Source organism: Sinocyclocheilus anshuiensis, unplaced genomic scaffold (assembly GCF_001515605.1).
Source record: "Sinocyclocheilus anshuiensis isolate Anshui unplaced genomic scaffold, SAMN03320099.WGS_v1.1 scaffold1102, whole genome shotgun sequence".
Classification (NCBI taxonomy): Eukaryota; Metazoa; Chordata; class Actinopteri; order Cypriniformes; family Cyprinidae; genus Sinocyclocheilus; species Sinocyclocheilus anshuiensis.
Window position 1 is genome coordinate 644,482 of NW_015539924.1, and position 18,569 is coordinate 663,050.

The 18,569-nt window shown below is 35.8% G+C and overlaps 1 protein-coding gene across 1 annotated transcript in view; it reads right to left on the reverse strand.

The window, feature by feature from the left end:
• Positions 1 to 17,612, reverse strand: part of LOC107686648 (synaptotagmin-9-like) — a 25,392-nt gene extending 7,780 nt beyond the window's left edge. The window contains exons 1-3 of the mRNA XM_016483718.1: positions 17,033 to 17,612; positions 11,254 to 11,617; positions 10,504 to 11,050 (exon numbers count right to left, since the gene is read on the reverse strand). Coding sequence (XP_016339204.1) covers positions 10,504 to 11,050; positions 11,254 to 11,617; positions 17,033 to 17,180 — 1,059 coding nt within the window. The 5' untranslated portion in view covers positions 17,181 to 17,612. The remainder of the gene's footprint in view (positions 1 to 10,503; positions 11,051 to 11,253; positions 11,618 to 17,032) is intronic.
• Positions 17,613 to 18,569: the final 957 nt, after the last annotated feature.

Sequence of the window (18,569 nt, forward strand, 5' to 3'; positions counted from 1 at the left end):
TGTATATATATATATATATATATATATATATATTTTTTTTTATATATTATACATTTTGAATGGCCAGTGGAAAAAGATTCTGGAGCAAACCAGGGTTAAATGCATCACCCGAGAGCGCAATCGTGATAAAACCGATGTGATCTAGGTAACTATGTAGTTCGTGGGTCACCAGCGGTCAACAGTTATGCATACATGCAGCTCTGTGGTTCATCTCTGCGCGTTAATGCAATGACACAACAGAATGGAAGAGAAGATGACGGCCATACATTAGTAATGAATCAAACTAAGTGTGTGCTGAACCCAAATGGGCCTTTAATGCATGGCAGCCAAGCACTGGCCGATCCCACAGCTGCCAGAACTTTCACGTGCTGTCAATTATTAACTGATCTATGTTAATGGACACGCTCTGCACTGGGATCAGATGGGTGTGTAGTGTTGCTGAGAGCATGTGAACTTTTAGCATTACTTAGCCTCCCATATCTTTCTTCCCCCCACGGATATAAGATCTCGAAGTTGCATGAGGCCCATCAGTTGGCATTACAGGAAAAACTTTGTCTTGAACTGCAAAGTATTACACACATTACGGTTCAAAAGTTTGGAGTGAGTAGATTTTTTTTATATACTTTTATTAGGCAAGGGTGCATTAAATTGATCGAAACTTTCTATTCATCAAAGAATCCTGGAAAACTTTTTCTACTAAAAATTAAGCAGAACAACTGTTTTCAACATTCATTACAATTAGAAATGTTTCTTTCATATTAAAATTATTTCTGAAAAATCATACGAGACTGAAGACTGAAAATTCAGCTTTGCATCACAGGAATAAATTACATTTTCAAATATTTTTCAAATAGAAAACAGTTATTTGAAATGTTAACATAACTTCCCATTACTGTTATTACTGTATCAAATAAATGCAGCCTTGGTGAGTATAACTTTTTCAAAACGTTTCTTTTTTTTGCCATTTTTTTTTTTCAAAAACATTAAAAATCTTTAACAACCCCAAACTTTTGAAAGGTAGTGTTTATAAATGTAAACAAACATTTTAAGATTTTAAGAATTGTGTTGAGATTATACCTTTGACACTAGCACATTTATTTCCTTATTTTCCAAGTAATTAAAAATAGCAAATAAAAAAGTCAATAATTTTAGGTTAACGCCTAAATATATATATTTATCATAAACTAGTTCTGAAGTATTTTAAATATAAAATAAAAACAAGTGTCAATGTGCCAGTGAGGTAAGAAAAATAAACTAATTAATTCAAGATTAAAAATATCAGAAAACGCATGTTGTCACAGATGGAAACTCAAAGATGACCCTAGTTAAAAAAAAAAAAATCTATGCCATAATTTATTTAAAATACATTTATTCCATACTAAGTATACTTCAAGTCCATTAACATATTTATTGACATATCACTTCAGACTTACTGATATAATCTTACAATGAAACATTATTTGGAGTATTTCTTTACTGCACAATGCACATTTCTTAATATTATGCCTAAAATGTGTTTTAATGTCACTATTGATGAGGATTGACCTGTGTATAATATCAGTCTTTAAATGCAAGATATTTAAAGTGTACCTGAAGTATACTTGCAATAGTTCACTTTAGCAATCAAATATACAGTACTTTATACTTTAGTTGGACTTCAGCACTACTTCCACACATTTAGTATATTAAAAAGTACAATTACAGGGTATTTTTATTAAGTACATAAATATGTAAATGTATTTGTATACTTAGCAGAAAACTAAACTTGGCCTCTACCTAAACACCTGAGACCTGACTCTACCTCAAAGGCTTGAAACTTAGACTTCATCTTGGATTCTTTCTGAAATGCTGGAGACTTGTTTTAAGGATGCTAAAACAAGAAAATGGCTGATTTAGTGAATAATGTGTGTGCATATCAGTCATGGGGACTTCCTGTCTTTCTCGAAGCGACTTTGGGCACTGTAAAGGAAACTGCATGAGTGGGCAAGCACACCTCATTGGGCTTCTAAGGCTTCCTGACACATCTAATCATCTGTGATTGTGTGTATTTGAGGAGCTCAGAGGGCCTGTTAAGATAGATCAGTCCCATCCTGAGCAGTTCAGAGCCCTCGGGCTTCTCGCACAGTGGGAGGCTCCATCTATTACGGTGAAGCAGAAAGGTCAAAGAAGCAAGCAGCAGAGATAGGCTCATTATCTGGCCAGGTCGCAGCGCTGCGTCCGCTCCTGACGGCTGTGCTGAGAGCCGTGTTCATTAATGCTCTACAGAGATGAACTGGAAATGCTTGGTGTTTTCCTGCCTCACAGAACTCAGACCCCAGTGTAAACTAGTTCTCCATCACCTTTAATTGCCTTTTCAGTGCAGGAACAAGGATTCAAACACTGATGAAGGAACAGTTTACCATTAAGCAAAAAGTCCAGACGTACGTTTTTGTTTCCAAAAGTTCAAATACAGTTTCAAACACAATCTTTCATAACACCATTGGCATATTCAAAGGGATAGTTTACCCAAAAATGAAAATTGTGCCATTATTTACTCAATCTCATGTTATTCCAAACACACTCTTAAAAATAACGGTTCTTTATTGGCATCAATGGTTTCACAAAGAACCTTTACCATTCATGGAACCTTTTCAGTCCACGAAAGGTTATTTACAGAGGAAAAAGGGTCATAGATTATTAAAATGTTCTTCACACTAAGAAAAAATGGTTCTTTTAAGAACTGTTCACTGAACAGCATGTTCACTGTGAAAACCCCCTTTTGGAACCTTTATTTTTAAGAGTGCATGTATGACTTTCTATCTTCTGTACAACACAAAAGAAAATATTTGTAAAGAACATGTTTGGATCCTACTTTCTTTTTTTTTTTTTAAATGAAATTACATTCTTTATTATTTATATTCTTTTGTGTTCCTCAGAAGAAATATGCACTACTCAAAAGGTTTGGGTCAGTAATTTTTAAAAAATTATTATTATTTTACTATTTTATTTTAGTTCTATTCAGCAAGAACACAATACATTGGTAAAAAAAAAATTGCATTGTAGCAATACTGTTCTCTGCGTTTAAAAATGGTAAAATAATTTTTCTTAGCAAATTTATTTGAATTATATTTCTTCTCATATTGGATGGCATCCTAGTAACATCAAAGTATGCAGACAGATCAATAAACGTAATGGCCTGTGGGCTTGATGTAATGTAGGCAGTTTGTGTTTGTTGTTCTTTGCACATAATAATTAGCATCTAGGAAAGGGAGTGTGGCTAAGGGAGCAAGGTAATGTTTCCTCTTGTTGCCTGTGTCTCATCCATACGAAGCACAACCTTTATTAACAGAGAGGTACTGTAAGAGAGGTTGACTCTTGTTGCAAATTAAATCCTAAATTGGATTCTTCTCATCAAGCCAAATCCTGGTTGCTTCATTATAATGATGAATGCTTTGTTTTAAAGCAAGCTGCTCACAAAATGAAGAAAAAAAAGCTAGAGGCTTTTGTAAAAGGATTAGTTCACTAAAAAGCCATCATTTACTCACCCTCATGTTGTTCCAAACCTCTGTCTTTGTTGAAGACATGAAACATAAATGAAGAAATTTTAAAGAATGTTTATGCTGCTATTTTTCCTTATAAGACTGAAGCATGATTAGGAGCTGGTAAGGTCCAAAAAAGGACAAAAAGCATAATAAAAGAGATAAATCATGTCATAGTAGCTTTGTGTGACAAAAATGACTGAAGTCTTCACAAAAAAAACCCCTTGAGATTTCACATGTAATTTGTGCTTATGTTCAAAACAAATATGCTCATATTCATACATAAGTTTACATTGATGTCAAACCTGTTGTGACACATTTTTACGTGCCAAGTTTGAACATGCATTTGTTTGAACGAGATTTAATAATTGGAAACAGTGCAAAAAATGACTTCTTAATTAAAAAAGTTTTTGATTAGTAATTTTTACTAAAAAACAAGAAGAAAAAATCTAAAAAAATTAAAACTCATTAAAACAAAATACCTTTACTTGAGAAGCAGCACTTCATAAAATATTTTTAAAATAAATTCATTTTTGTGAATATAAGCATTCTGATTTACACTTATGACTGCCAGATTATTTCAACTTATTTATATGTAAATCAAGTGAAAAAAATCTACTAGTGCAGTAAGACAAAATATACTTGTATTGAATATGCACTCTTTGATATTTTTTGCAATGTTGCTTCTAAAATGAATAATTATATAAGCTACACAAATAAAATGTATTCTCTAAAAACAACTCAACATGTTCTTCATTGTTGCTTCTCAAGTAAATCTATATTGTTTCAAGGATTTGTAGATATTTTACATGGACAATACACTGTAAAATTGAAATAAAAGTTGAAATTGGTTACTTTATTTTAAGGAGTTAAAGTAATGGAAAAACATGTTGCTGTGATAAATTCATGATATCTTTTTTGAAGCAAGACAAAAATATTTTTGTGTTGCACGAAATAGAGGACAACAAAAAACCTTTAAAAAGAACACGTAGGTGAGTAATTAACATTTTCATTTATATGCAGAGTCCATACCATGAAATACAAATTAATTGATTTGTTGTAGCCAAACAATAAAAATATCTCATTAAAAAAGCAAAATATGACTGTTAATCCAATTTTCTCCTTTGTATGGTTTCTTTCCCTGACCTCTATTATTAAGGGCATGGTGAAGTTGGCGGGATTTGGTGGGAAGAGGCGGATCACAGCATCCAAACAGCTATTAATGCACCGACCACACCCTCTTTTTGTATGCGAGAGACATTAAGGGTTGGACCTCGTGAAACCAATTCCTCTCAGGCGAAGTAATTGAATTACGCCCTTCCATCTGTAGACTATAGGATAACAGACGCCTCTGCTCTCATAAGCACTTAAATCAAGTCAACGGTAGAATTATGGTCACTTGCGCACTGTGAATGAAATTATAGTGCAGTTGTGAAGAGGTTGAATATGGTTCGGAGAGAGTCTATCTAGTGTGATTCTCCATCTCCAGTACCTCCCACCCACCCCCATTTGTTCAAGCGCCTATTAGCAGGCAGAAGGGCTGGTCGCCACATCAGAAAGACAAGAGCATAATGAAAACATCGATGAAAGTCAGGCCAACGTAAAGAGGCATGTTAGCATTTGCTTAATCGCTGACTTTCCATTTTGTGACCAGACCATAGATAGTCTTGTACTCATAGCACTGCCACAAAACATTCATTTCATATATAAATTAAACTCTAAACTCAGAGAGTCATTTCACAAGTTGTTGACACAAGTTGTTGACAATTGTGACTTTTACATCTAAAACCAGCAACATTATTCCTCCTTACACATTTATATCTCAAAATTGTTTTTGTTTTATTTCTTGTAATTGGAACTTTATATCTCCCGATTGTAACTTCATATTTCAAAATTGTCTTTTTACTTCTTGTAATTGTCTCTCTACATCTCACAACCTAAAACTTTACCTTGGTTACTTTAATAAAGATACATATAGTGTCATCAGCAAAATATACTGTATAAACTAAAAATGAACAAATGGCAACTTTTTCAACAACTTTTTCTATATGTGTGCAACTACAGCCTATGCAAACTTACATCTTTCTCTGCTGTAAAGCTTTACAGTATATTATCTACAATGGTACTGCAAATGGAACAGGCTTTACCGACTTCAACTGCAGGCTATTTCAAAATGTCTGCTGAAACACTCCTGTCTTTCATGTCTAGGTATTTAAAAAAAACCACAGGAAAATAGAAGCTTTGCTTTGTTACAAGTCCCTCCACCTCAGTCAGATTTCTATATTGCTTGCTGTAGAATAGTGGTATGGGATTGTGATGAATACAATTGCATTAAATTTACTTTAAAGGCTACTTTTTCATAAAGTTTCCATGAGGTCGGTAGTATTTAAAAAAAAAAAAATTTTATTTTAATTTTTTATTCAGCAAGGATGTATTAAATTGATAAAAAGTGACAGTAAAGACATTTATAATGTTAAAAAATAATTCTATTTCAAATGAACGTTGTTCTTTTGAAATTTCTATTGGATAGTTCACTCAAAAATGAAAATTACCCCATGATTTACTCACCCTCAAGCCATCTGTGGTGTATATTACATTCTTCTTTCAGAAGAAAGTCATTCTTTTATTAACCTTTTATTAACCTGTATTGTGTATTGTCGTGTGGAGTACTTTTTATCATGGATGGATGCACTATATTGGACTTAAAATATCAACACCCATTCACTGCCATTATAAAGCTTGGAAGAGCCAAGACATTTTTTAATATAACTCAGACTGTATTAGCCTGAAAGAAGAAAGTCATATACACCACAGATGGCTTGAGGGTGAGTAAAATATGGGGCAATTTTCATTTTTGGGTGAACTACCCCTTTAAAGAAGCAGCACGACTGTTTTCAACATTGATACTAATAAGAAATGCTTCTTCTTGAGCAACAAATCAGTATATTAGAATGATTTCTGAATAAACCTCATTTTAAAATAGATCCCAATATTACCATTTTCTACTGTGTTTCTATCAAATAAATGCAGCCAGGATGAGCAAAAAACAATGTCACCAGAGCCTCACCATGTGACACTAGGACATGCATGTACAAAGTGTGAAATGTCACAATCATTCCTGGTCTCCCCTAAGTGAGTGAAAGCCTAGAATAACTGGATTAAAGCCCACATATCTCTGTTTCAAGTTTACAAAAAGTGTCATTCCAGTCATAATACAAGGTAAATGTCTCATGGTTAGAGGTGAATCCTGACAGGGGATTCAATAGCACTAAATCCTGCTGATCGACCTTTTACTCTTCCGGATTAGAGATACCTCAATCTTTCACTCTCCAGCTGGGTGGAATGGATTGGCCTTTTCGTACATTAACTAGCTTGTGTTTTATTTATAGGCTGAGCCAAATTACACCTTGAACAGATCTGAGCAAACATAATCATTCATTCAGATTGGAATGCAAATGACTTGTGCTCAAAAAAAAGCACCAGAAGTGATATTTGGAAAGTTGTATTCGCATGTCATGATCGTGTATGGTGGGTTGTATTTCATTTCAATCTAAGACCGGCTGTGCTGCTGGAACTCTCATGCATTTTTAACAAGTTACTCAGAACCCCTGAAGTAATACAGAGAGTTGGCATGAAGGCAGAGAGCACTCTGACATCTGTGCTACCCTGTTCAATGCTGAATGCTGATCGATGCCAATTATATAGAAATTATCCTGATACAATCAAATTGAGATGGCAGAAAGATACAGATAAATGGTACAAATTATATATTTATTTATTTTTGTGCTTATTAATCACGTCAGCTTTATTCAAGAAGGTCAACCAGTGCTTGAGTAAACATGATTTATCATAATTAGCATAAACCTGCTCTTTTTAAAGTCAACATCAATTCAAAACATTGACCCCATTTACTTTCTTGATACACATGAACGGTGTTTTTATACTTTCTTTCTGTCTTTCTTAGCATTACATCACTTGTTCACCAATGGATCCTCTGCAGTGAATGGGTGCCGTCAGAAAAACAGCTGATAAAACATCACAATCCACACGACTTCAGTCCATCAATTAATGTCTTGTGAAGTGAAAAGCTGTGTGTTTGTAAGAAACAAATCCATCATTGAGGTGTTTTATCTTTAAACTGTCACTTCAGGCCAAAAAAGTCCATAATAACGTTTTCCTCCAGTGAAAAAGTTATTATGGATAGAGGATGCATGTTTTTGCTAGTAAAAATGGTTTGAAGTTAAAATTGTCTTAATGATGGAGTTATTACGAACACAGAGTGTTTTTCGCTTCACAATATGTTAATTAATAGACTGGAGTGGTGTTGTGGATTATTGTGATGTTTTTATCAGCTGTTTGGACTCTCATTCTGACGGCACCCATTTACTGTAGAGAATCCACTGGTGAGCATGTGATGTAATGCTACATTTCTCCAAATCTGTTCTGATGAAGAAACAAACTCACCTACATCTTGGATGACCTGAGGATGAGTATATATTTTAAAAAAATTGAAAGTCTCACAGTATAGTATCACATTAGTTATGTTAGATATACAATCAAGCTTCCAAAAATGATTAATGCATGGATGGCACACGTGGATTGTGTTCCTCCAAGCTGGCGTTCCCTAGAGGTATGGCCCACTTATATGCACTGAAACAGCCTGTGACGCTTGCTATGACTTCAAGCTAACCTCTAGATCCAGTGAAATTCGCTGGTTTGAGCTTTTTCCAAGAAATATATAAAAAATAGCATGGACATTTATAGCATGGATAATGTTCATATACTATATACGGTCAATTGCCAACCATCCCATATAAAACAATTCGTGCCATATTGAAGGATGCAGTTTGTCATGTATTTTAGCGTCTTACACCCAAACTGCTGAGAATATTTAGGTTACTGCACATACATCAGTTTACAATTTAAAATTACAGATTCGGTTTCAAAACAAATTGTGAAAGAAAAATGTAATGTAAATTTCATCAGAGTCATAAGCCAAACAGGAGTCAAATGGCTTTCAAAATATCATGAGAGTGAGCAAATTACGTTTTTAATTTTTGGATGAACTATTTCTTTAAATACTGTATGTCATGAAAGAAAGCCTGCACACAAAAACCTCTGTGTTTCATTCTTGGCTGAGGGCATTTACTCCAGACAGCTGGCACAGGTCCACCTGTGAGACGGATCAATTTCCCCCATCAGACATCTATCCTGCACTCTCCCATTTAAAACAATAAACCTAAAACCGCCATATATTCATGTCAGAGCAAGCTCTCCAGCTATTTCAAATATAGGTCACCCCCACGTGGGCCATGTGTGATTATGAAATATTCACGCTTCTCAAAGTATATTTTTATGTTGCTACCTCTGAAGCATGAAAGTGATCGGAGGAGAGAGAAAACCATGCTCAAATATTTTCACTTGTTCTTTCAGTATGACTATTAACTGCTTTTACTTCAGAGTGGTCACATGGGTCTAATAATCATTCATAGTGTTACAAAGAACTGTTAACACCACCATAATCTTGCCAAAGTACACAGTAGTGTTCGAACTGGAGAATCTGTTAGGATGGAGGTCAGGGATCTTAACACATTCGTGTGAAGCTCAATCTGATCTCTGAGAAATAATGCTGAAAAATTATGTACTGTACAAGTAATAAAAATATTAGACCTGTCAATTAAATATTACTTAAAACTACTTTAAATGATGAAAGACCTTAAAGGGATAGTTCAACCAAAAATAAAAATTGTCATAAGTCATTAAGTCATTCCGAACCCATAAGTCCTTCGTTCATCTTCGGAAGACAAATTAGGATATTTTTGATGAAATCTGAGAGCTTTCTGACCCTCCATAGACAGCAATGTAACTACCACGTTTAAGGCCCAGAAAGGTAGTAAGGACATCGGTAAAATAGTTCATGTGACATCAGTGGTTCAACAGTAATGTTATGAAGCTATTAATGGAGTGAACTATCCCTTTAATAAATGGTAAGATTTGTCACAACAGTCAAAAGCTTTTGTCTGATGTATGTATCAATAATATGGAAATTAACTTAAAACTAGACAATATACAATTTAGAATAAATAACACACTTTTTGTCAATTCAATGATTTGCTTCATTTACTTTGTACTTCCCAAGGCTGGATTAAATTTGATCATAAATACAGTAATATTTTGAAATATTACAATTTAAACAACTGTTTTCTATTTAAATATATTTTAAAGTTATTTGTTCCTATGATTTCAAAACAGCCATTACTCCAGTTTTCAGTGTCACTTCAGAAATCATTCTAATATTCTAATTTGCTGCTCATAAAACATTTCTTATTATTGTCAGTGTTGAATTATTGAATTATTGTTGTGCTGCTTAATATTTTTGTGGATTCCATACCATTTTTCCAGGATTCTATGAAGAGAAAGTTCAAAAGAACAGCATTTATTTTAAATGTTTTAACAATTTAAAAATACATCTTTGATTCATAAAATAATTAATTAACTTAAAAAAATCTATAATCTAAATTATAGATTTTCCCCCCTTGATTTCACTAATTGTAAACATTTTCCAAAAAAAAGCAAAATAAATACAAACAGATAATATATACATCTCAAAATTATTATAATTACTGAAATCAAAGGGAAACACACACAGTTCTTGTGTTTGCCTTAATTTAAACTGACACTATCATCAGTGTACAAATTCCCTACATAGATTTCCAATAGCAGCCTCCTGTACCTGGATAAAACCATCTTGAGCCATGCACTCGAAGCCCCCCAGTGTTGCAACACTTCATACAGCAGCTAATACAACCTACACCTAAATCAAACCTGAAATCCTTATGGTGACAAATCTGCCTTGCTTTCCTTTCATGAATTTTGCTATTTGAAGATTCTGTCATTGTCAACATTATTTGAGAGGGCTGAGCACATAAAATGTTACACTGAAAAAGCAAGTTCACTATATATAAACACACTGAAGCAGACTTACCGCACTAACATAAAGGATATCCCTGCAGAGCTTGGTTTCCTGCGGAAAGTCAGGTAGATCCAAGAAGTTGTCCACCATCACTTGACCAATGACGTCATGGCGTGAGAAGCGGTCGAAGTCGTAGACGCTAAAATGGAGCTTGCGCGTGGGAAGCTCAGCATACTCCACAGGAAACAGGAAAACCTCATCAAAGATGGGGTTCAGAGTCTTGCGGTGCACCTTGGTTTGATGCTTGGTTTTGCGTTCTGGCAACAGGTAAATCTTCACGTATGGGTCGGACGTTCCCGTAAAGTCCTTGGCAGGTAGATCTTGGGCTTTGTGGATCTTCACGATGAGCTGCTCCAAGTCACAGTCGTATTTGAGGATGAAGTGCAAGCGGCCGCAGCTATCCGCTCGTCTGCCGTCGTCCGCGTCCACCGACCGCTGTTTGTAGAGCTCAGGCTTGATGCAGCCCAAACCTGGACCAGTTATGGACTCCTGTCTCTGGAACTGGGCCAAGTTGAAATCGGGGTTGGAGACGTTCATCTGTCTCCGGATGGAGTTGTGCCTGAAACAAGAAGAAAGGGGGCGGACGTCTGTTGGCTTTATATGCTAGACATCTTCTGAATAACGAGACCGAGAAGAACTTTAATTAAAGCTGAAGGTCACCGAGACCCACACTGTCTGACAAATGCCAGCTGGGAATTGCTAAATTAATATCAATGGTGAGTGAGTGATTACGCCTGATGAAGTCAGGAAAACATGACTCACCTGACAGATGAGGTCGGTTCGGTGACTTGTCGCTGTACGCGAGCTATGTGGATGTGGTTGAGCTCCTTGGCCTTAGTCTGGGCCTCCAGGTGGATGTCCGGGGACGTGTGGCTGATCTTCATGGCTGACTCTGGGAGCACCGTTGGCACATTGGGATCCTTCTTGAAGTCTTCGCTGTATTCACGCTCCAGGCCCTCCACCTCGGTCAGGACCGGCTGCTGCTCGCCCTGCTGGTCCTTTAGGCCGGGCAAGAAGCGATCTCGCCATGGCACCCAAAACAACTTCCATGACACGAACAGGGAGACGGCAAACAGCGCCAGGCCACATGTGGTCACCAAGAGGGACAGCAGACTCACAGACACATCTGGAGCAATAACCAAGAGAGAAAGTCAGTCACTGGATGGTGTTCAAAACTGTGAAGATATTTATAGAATAGAAGTGCTGTAAGCAGCCTTTTTTGTTGTTTTTTTGTTTTTTAATATAACCCTCCTGGTTCCAGCTGAAAAAAACAAAATGTTAACAAAGTTAGCAAAACAGATCAAGAGATTGAGATTGGACATCATTCCATATTATGGAAGTCAATGGGGACCATCAACTCTTCAATTACCAGCATTCTTCAAAATATCTTCTTCGTATTCAACACAAGAAAGAAGCTCATACAGGTTTGGAATGACATGAGGGTGAGTAAATGATGACAATTTTAATTTTTAAGGTGAACTATTCTATTAAAGCGACAGACGTCTTAACTGCAGTGCGCACTCATATTAAACAGATCATCGTGTTATGGAGTGGCTAATATAGTTATCATTCTTGGTGTGAATGGGCCTATAATTTTACACTAATTAACAAATTTAATTAAAAGAATCATTAAGAGAAATTAAATGACTGGATTAGTCTGCGAAGTTAGCAATATCCTTCAACTACTGTATATAGTCTATGCAGCTTATACGTTTTTGTTTGATCAGGCATTACAAATGACAACCCCTGGGATCCTAGGTGGACTCAACTCAAAAAGTGAGCTTTAATAAAGGCTTTAAAGACATCTGTTACAAGCCATTTAATAATTTTTCTTCCTTCAAAAATGAAATCCGAAAACTTTAAAACACTTTTTGCGATCCAGATATTGAGATATTTTGTAGAAGGACATCTCTAATATCTGGGTTGGAGTTGAAGCTTAACTCTAGCTGCTGAATGTACAGTAATAGATGCTACATTTAAGATCCACTCTGACTCTCTATGTATCCCTCTTTCTTTCTTTCTCTCTCTCTCTCTCTGAGATGGTTTCTCTGAATTAGGCCACCCAGGAAGAGATGCTTTTAGTGTGGACTGAATGAATCCCTGGTAGAGTGCCCTGCCTTCTGCTTGCTTTTCTGTCCACTCTGATCTTTTGTCCCTATACCTGGGAAAGAAAATGCATACGTTCAGACTGCAGGTTATTACACCTGAGACATACTTAGGGTGTCCTTAAAGTGATAGTTCAGTTAAAAATTGATGCAATTTTCTTATTATTTACTCACAAATATATTATTCTAAACCTGTGTGACTTTCTTCCTGTCTAGAGCACAGAAGGAGATGTTAGGCGGGATAGTAATAATAAATCAGGGGCTCCATATAATAAAACAATCAGGGGCTGCCAAACTTCAAAAAAATAAAAGCATCAAAAATCCTGTGGTCACCATTCACTTTCATAAGAGCAGTGTAAACATTCTACTAAACATCTCATTTTGTGTTTTTCAGAAAATAATGATTAAATAATGTACTGGGGGAAATATTCTTTCAAAACATCAGTAGCCCAAGCTTTAAAATAAACTTTTTTTTAAATGATTTGAGGTTTTATATAAAGTCAAAACTTTCTATTAAACATCTTGTGTTTTTCTGTTTTTATAATAATGATGAAATATACTTCCAATAAATCATGAAAGAATAGCATTGCACTAGATATTAAGTGCTGGCCTCTTGATTTAGCTGTTCTGAAATTTCATGAGTGCTCATAAAAGATAGAATCATTTGAAAAACAGATCCTTCTGCAGGCTTCATACTGGGAAATCATAAATTGAATGGATTAATCATTTCTTTCTTTTTTGTAATGCTGTCAAGGTGTAATCAGTATTATTATCATTCAGCACTGTTCCATAGACTTTAATAGACTCAGTGGGATTTCAATGACACAGTAAATTAACCATGGGCTTCATTAGTGAAACATATGCATGACATCCAGCACACTTTGAATACAACAATATTCCTTCTGTGTTAAACTTATGAAATTTGATGGCCATTTTGATGTGGAAACATTGTGACAAATCCATTTATATATATACACTGTATATAGACATACATACACATTTTTTTTTAATTGTAAAATTTTTAGAAGAAAAAAAAAGGTAGATCGTACAAAAAATACGCTAGATCGTACAAAAAATATAAAATAACAAAATAAAATATATGCACTTAAAAACAATCACATTCTCTACAGTCACTGTGTCCTTAAGGTTAAGGTACGGACATATAATATGAATAAATGATGCAACAGGGAACATGCTCTGCCTTGCAGCCTCACTGAGACATATTCAGTCCGATAATATTTCATGCATATTGTTTCAGTGTGGGACTCTAAAGGTAAGCTAAACAGGACACCAAGTTTAACGCTGAACTAAAAAACAATGATCATGCAATGTAGATTTCCAAGTATTATAAATATTAGGGTATGAGTTACTGGCTGAGATGATGAAACATGGTGGCAAAAGTGCTAATGAAATTTACTTAAATCTACAAGATAAGGAAACTTTTGTGAAACTTAAAATTCCTAAAAGATGTGACTAGCAGGTGAGCAGCTAATAGCTCACGCCAAACGAATCAAGTGTGGGAGACTGGTCCTAATGAACTCTTTTTGGTGTGAGAGCTTTTCTGAAGATGTTTTTTGTTAGACAAATGGAAGTCCTGCTTAAAGTTAAAAGGTCCAACTGCCTTTTTTATAGAGGCATCGCCTGTTTGTTTACTACTGAGTGTACATTAGCCTGACTAGCTTGAGAAATATTTTTTTGTGTAATGTGAGCTAAAGAAAACACAATTTATGACAGCATAGTTGATTTCATTCCTGATTTTAAATATCTGTCAAAACGTAACAAACATTTTAAAGATTTAGCTCTTTCTCCTTTCAAATATCTAAAAGCTGTACTTGTACAACTGGAAATCACATTTCCAAAATGGCTGCCGAGTGAACTAGCCACAAAAGGGAGGTTGATTTAAAAGGAGTCAAATTCAATTAAGCTTGTTCACTCAATGTGGATATTCCTTTGTTTTAAGGCATTAACAGCAAGCATTCAGAAAGAGCAGTGCATCTCTATGGAAACATCTTCATGTTGCATCTGTGATGGTTACAAATATGGAAACTAAAGATTGCATCTCATGGTTTTAAAATGATTCTACAATCCCACAAGACACTAAACTCATTTCTAAGCTCTGACATCACATTATTCACTTATCCAACACAAGATTAATGACACTGGCTTAAAGCGAATTTGTTTACCATCACTCTCCAAAAAAGAAAAACAGATTGCATTCTCTTTACTCCTAGTCTTTTTTGTCCTTTGAGCACAGATGAACTCACTTTTACATATGAAACAGAGAAACATGAGCCCTCCAGCTGAGGTAAGCACACCTGAACGTCTCCAAGAAAGGTCGGGACACTTGCCAGAGAAGTCAAGACATTGGATTTGAGGTGTCAAGTGGATTAGAGCCAGATCTTCCCGACAAACTGCCTCTCCTATCCTAATTTGGATGTTCATTTTATACTACATTCCCAAAGATCATATTGTTATGCATCTTTTTAAGCAGGTGTCTGCTTGAGCATCAGCAGGTGTGACATAAATCCAGACACATGTGGGTATTTGTTCACATGTGAACACAAAAACACTATTTAATCACGCACCATACGTATTACGAGCATGTAGGTAGTTCGAAAGACCATATTCACCCAGCTCAACCTCTCACGACGTCTATTTTTATTTCTGCTTCTGTAATTCCAGGTGGCAGATCGCAGATGCTAGCAGCTGTTAGCCAATCAGAATGAAGCCGGGAGGCTGTTTGCGAATTTGACAGCAAGACACAATGTTTTTTCCACCGCAGGGAAGAAAAGTGTTTATAGGTCGACCAATCGAAGACTTTTATGACAGTCCAGATGTCAATGTTAGTAGAAACTATAGCTATGAATAAATATGACTCACACAATACAGTACACAACCTTCACAGTCAATAGCCCTTCACTGGCACAAATGATCAGCATGGGTCATGGACATGTCATAAACTTGCCGTGTGAGAACGAAACGCTGTCTTCCTGTGTCTGAACCATCAGTTACACAAATACCTGTCAATATGTGTCCACACCATGACGTCTGAACTGTCTATCCATTACAGTGATGTGTTATTAACCTCTCAAAGTGCCTGGTTCCCTTGGGTTCCATTACAAAAGACTTTCCTCCATACAGGCACTTTGCAGCGACGCATGTGAATTCCCATCAGGCTAAGAGTACATTTACTGGGTTGCTCTGAACTCAGCTGTTCCCTTTCATTAAATTCTTGTACAATCCATCTTGAGGGACTGAATTACTAGTATGAATCGTTCTCCCATGGGGTCTGAAGGCCTCGTGTTAACGGATGTCAATGCTGGGTAATCGCAAAGGAGAAAGTGTACAGAGTAGCAGGGTGGGGTGGAATCCTAATGGCTTCCTGTCGACCGCTCTGTGTCTCGGAGGATAAAGACAACAGCGTCTGAGGAGGGGCTATGATCTATGAATGAAGGTTCAGTGAAGCTAATGTTTAGTTAAGCTCATGTACTTCATACTGAATCAAGCAATGCTCTATTTCTGTCATCGATGACAGGTTGCTTTGGGGATTCACAAGTTTCCTGTGAAGCCTTCTAGGAACGTTGAATGCCTGTATAATCATGTTATGCTTAATTTAACTTCTGAATGCATAAATCAACAAAAAAGGTTATTAATGTTCCTGCAAGAATATTAGTGCTAAAATTACACTGCATCTGATATGCTGCAGAATCAAATCTGAATGAATGTAGGCTCCATTTTCAAATGCTAAAATACAGGACAGCTCTAAATAGGTCATTAATACTGGACTGTGGGGAATGATGATTGGGGCTTGTTTTGTGTGTGTGTGTGTGTGTGTGTACACACTTGTCCTGACTACACTAATAAAATAGATATATTAATATCTATCTATCTATCTATCTATATTTTTTTTCCAGAATTCACAGCGAACCACATTTATTTTAAAATAATAACTTTATTTACTTTGAATGTACATTCAATTTAAGAACAAAAAAACTGACTTAAGTCTTTAAAAAAATAAAATAAGATAAAATATAACAAAATAAAATAAAATAGTTAGGGGGGGGGAAATCTAGTAACCTGAACTGTTTAAATAATACGTTGACAACAGTTTAATATCAGCGTTAATCTTAATAAATACTGGTTGTTTTAGATCATTTATTGGGTGTGGTTAGTTTAATGACAACAAACTCCATCAGTGCTAGCTGCTAATTAGCCGAACGCATTAATGAAATTGACAGATTTAAATTTAGGAAATTTGCTTCTAATAACTTTCTAGCAAGTAAAAAATTGTTGAAAGTGCCATGACAACAAGTTTAAGGGTCGTATGTAGTTTGAGAGCAGCTGAACGCGACTTTTTAAATGTGATTTGATTAGTTACGATACACAAAACATTAATAAAACTTAATTTGAAGACAGGAATAAAACAATTTCCTTACCAGAGTCCGAATATCTCGGTCTCCCTAGATCGCGGAAATAGTAGGTGAAATCCAGGCAGTTTTTATCTTGCACCTCTCCTCTCGAGCACAGATCGGACAGAAGCTCCAGCGCCTTTCCACAAATCTCATCCTCTCTGTCTGCAGGCATTTCCCACCAGCATCCTTCTGAATGAAGACTTCTATAACGCCTGTCGAGACACTGCTGTCCGCCACTTCCAGCTTCTGACAGCGCTCTTCATACTCGCCCAGCACAATCCCATAAGGAAAGTTGAATTGAACAGTGTCCAGCGGTGTTCAGATCAAAGCCACAAGTTTGCACCTATGGTTTGCACACATGTGAACGGCTCCAGTTGAGCGCATAGCGCTCCGTGACACTGGTTGAATTCACTCAGCTGGGCTACACCCGAAGAAAACACCAAGTGTCGGTGCTGAATTGCATCTTCATGAATGAAAAACTGTTGGCTGGCTCGCATCTCCCTCAGTACAAGCCTTCTGGGATCCCTTGTCTTCTGCCAATCTAAAACTGCTCCTCCCACACCAGCTTTGCTCTTCTCCACACCAGACTTCTATTACAGGACCATTTGGCTACTAAATCCCACTTGTGCTCCTCAAATCCATAATAATTCAAGTTGGAGAGAAATTGAAGAATGAGAAAACAGAAAAAAAAAAACCATGCCAAAATGGTTTCAGAGAGCAACATTTTGTTGAACAATGTCAGCTGCTGCAAATATATACGCGAAATACAAATAAAAAGGTTTTGAAGCGTATAAATTTGGTTGTCCTTCTGGTTAAATTTACGATTAAAAACAGATAATTGTCGTAGAACTTGAAAATGAAGTGATGTAAGTATATGTAGGGCCTATATAAATTTGTGGGAAAAAATGTAGCTAGCATTTTTACATTAGTTTTTGAGTAAAAATTACGAACGTTTTTAATTTATTTTACATAGGCTATTTTTAAGTTACTTTGCAAATTAGATAGATAGATAGATAGATATATATATATTTTGAATCAGGCATCAAATTGTGCGCCCAACCAATATTAATACTATAATATTAAATACATATATCAATAAAATTAAATATAGATTAAAAAAAAATAAAAATAATAATAATAATAAAAGTAATCTATTAAGGTCAACCCTCCTTTGAAGAACTGTAACCAAACAAAACAACTGGTTACACGTAAATGAGTAGAATAAAATATAGGCTAATTTAATAGGTTTTGAGAAGGATGAATGAACTGAGCCTCAAAGCTTAATCTAAAAAATATATTCTGTTATGTAAACCACCATTATTCCACTTAAACACATTCAATGCACTTTGTGTTGTCTGCACGTGAACTACAAGAGACGTCTGACAAAGATCATCCCAGTTTCTTGATGTATTAGGCTATATAATGCCGTCGTCAGCAGCACAGATCCGATATCATTTCCAATACCAATAGTCCTGTAATGGAATAATAAGAGGCTTCTCTTGCTCCAGATACAAAGACTCGGGCATCTAGAGCTCTATCACGCTCCAAGACAACATCCGAA